The 2,598-nt window shown below is 34.1% G+C and overlaps 1 protein-coding gene across 1 annotated transcript in view; it reads right to left on the reverse strand.

Moving 5' to 3' along the window:
- Positions 1 to 306: 306 nt before the first annotated feature.
- The window catches only part of LOC108685853 (serine-rich adhesin for platelets-like), a 10,791-nt gene continuing 8,499 nt past the window's right edge, over positions 307 to 2,598 (reverse strand). The window contains exons 5-8 of the mRNA XM_018190855.1: positions 2,385 to 2,443; positions 1,060 to 1,744; positions 667 to 781; positions 307 to 505 (exon numbers count right to left, since the gene is read on the reverse strand). Coding sequence (XP_018046344.1) covers positions 321 to 505; positions 667 to 781; positions 1,060 to 1,744; positions 2,385 to 2,443 — 1,044 coding nt within the window. The 3' untranslated portion in view covers positions 307 to 320. The remainder of the gene's footprint in view (positions 506 to 666; positions 782 to 1,059; positions 1,745 to 2,384; positions 2,444 to 2,598) is intronic.

The raw sequence follows: 2,598 nt of genomic DNA on the forward strand, positions 1-2,598 counted from the left end.
AAATGAACATGCGAAAATTGTGCGAAAATAATGAGAGAAACTTCAGCGTACAAAAAACAAATTTATTAGAAAAGCATAAATAATTTACAATATATTTAACATGTAGTCATATACTGTATACAAAAATAAAAACACTGAAATCTTATATAACAGTTAATATCCTATCGATAGATATCGAATGAGAATTAAATTTACATATGTACGCGTGTAATATAGCAAATATGAAAATACTGTAACTATTTAATTCTTTTGATTGAAAATATTGAACACTGGAACGAATTATTAATAGATAACAAATATATATATATATTTTTCTCCCTCTATTCGTTATCGCTGTAGTCCTCATCTTCTTCTATGAGTTCTCGTGGATAACCGATAGCACAAAAATCTTGCGGCGAGAGACATGGACTGTAGGGCGTAAGCTTTAATAATTTGTAGTGACCTATACATTCGACTATCCAATCTACAAGAATGGGTGCTGCCTTCAAAGTTCGATACCAATATTCTATCAGGAAAATCAAAATACAAATGTACTTTAATATTTTTTTGTGGAGAATTTTTATAAACAATAATATTTATATAAATCAATACATGCATTAGATCTTAATTGAAATATTTCCACAAGTATTGTGTATACGACGTGTATATTTATTTGTGATAACTTACCGATTGTTTTGTCGTCGTGTATATTGTCTTGAATCACAACGCCTTTCAGACCCCCCATCTTATCGAGAGCTTCGAAGGAATCAACCACTGTGGCTCCGGTTGCACGTAACAAATCCTAAAAACCAAAGATATTTTTATTCTTACATCAGTTTGGACTGGATCCAACTTGAAATGGCGTGATTGCGACCGAACGCGTAGGAGAAGCGTAAATAAAAATCCTTTCAGTCCAGCGACATGTACAATACATCTGTTTTAATTACAAGTCAAAGGAACTCTGTATTTTTGAATAGAAATTAACAGCGTCTTTGAGGAAAATAAATCCGATGTTTTTGGAACGTGAATGTAACGTTGTCTCATTAGCAATCGCGCACATGTAGATGACTAAGGACTAACCTCATACTGGTTCAGTGAAACGTTGTCATACGGTTCGATGCAGAGAAACGTGAAGCCCTCAAAGAGATCTTTGTCGCGTAATCTCGAATTACGAGGTCCGGCGCCATTAGTTACAACATCGGTGTGCGTGGTTGCCTCATAAGGAATCTCGTCCAGTAGCTTCTGCTGCATATTACAATCCTCGATCCACCTATAGCTGACTAGCCACTTTCGATGGGCGATACCTTGCAGATACTTCAATGTGCTATTTGCCATATTCTGCTCACCGATGGTCTTCACGATAACATGTGTCACATTGTGATCGAATTGGTTCACGTAACTCGCGTTGTGTTTTGCCGCGAATTCTTTCACTGTGATGATCTCTTTCGCAGATAATCCACTGCATACGAAGCACAGGTCTCGCTTGTCAGGTTGCCAATGGACGTTCTCCAACATATTTGCATTCATTTGCTTCGCCAATAAAATACCATCGTTTCTTATACGCTCATTTTTCTTATCCTCATCTCTCATCTCAAATATCATTTGCGAAGACGGTTCCAATTTTATAGGTGTACTCGAGCCACTCAGAGGGTTAACTATTTGATGCGATTTTGATGTATTTGGTGTCCATTCGGCTTTCTTCAAGAGTGGGGTTAAAAACGATGGCTTTGCACTTTCTCCTGACTCGATCATGGAATTTCCACTGCTGCAACATTACAATAATGTACTTCGCGTGTGTCTCGAGCTAATAAGGAAATATTCAGGAAATATTGATTTCCGATTTTCTAAGCGATTGTAAACAGATTTCTAAACAATCGAGATTAAAGAATTTTAAAAAATAAAAAATATTCACAAAAACAGATGTTACATTAACAGACCAAGTCATAAAATAGCAGAAAAAAAGTTTTTAAATAATATATTTGTAAGAAGACAAATTATATTTTCGATCAAATAAATTCGAACAAACCAGTAGGGTAAATTAATTCGGACGGAACTATTTGAAACAGATATACTGATTAATTAGCGTAAAATTACATAAAAATGAATATATAAAGAATTTCGAATAAAAACTGTACATCTCATGAAATCTTCACACGTTATGTATTATATAATATATACATCTATTATTATTTTTAATTTTTTGCCTATATCTTTTTTTAATATATTATTCGAAGTTGCAAAAAAACAGAGGAATAGTCTCGTCCCATTTCTTTGTGACTCATGCAACGGTGTACATATACTGTTGTATTTATGATCACGTGCATGCAAATTATCTAACTAGCAAAAGCATGTAACAAGCACGAAAAGTACACAGTAAGAAAGAAGAACTTAAAACGTGTACTTACTTCTTCATTTTTTTCTCAGGAGTATTTTCCACAATATCGTCTTCGTCGGCGAAGCATTCCTGTTTAAAAGTGTTATGTGATACTCGTTATATACATATTGTACAGTGAAAAGTTTTTGTACCAAAAGGATCAAAATGTATCGCACCCGTATTAATTTCATTATAATTTACTAACTGAGATTAAAAATGGTGCACTTTATAGCGCAAGCGTGAAG

This window comes from Atta colombica, unplaced genomic scaffold, assembly GCF_001594045.1.
Source record: "Atta colombica isolate Treedump-2 unplaced genomic scaffold, Acol1.0 scaffold100, whole genome shotgun sequence".
Lineage (NCBI taxonomy): Eukaryota > Metazoa > Arthropoda > Insecta > Hymenoptera > Formicidae > Atta > Atta colombica.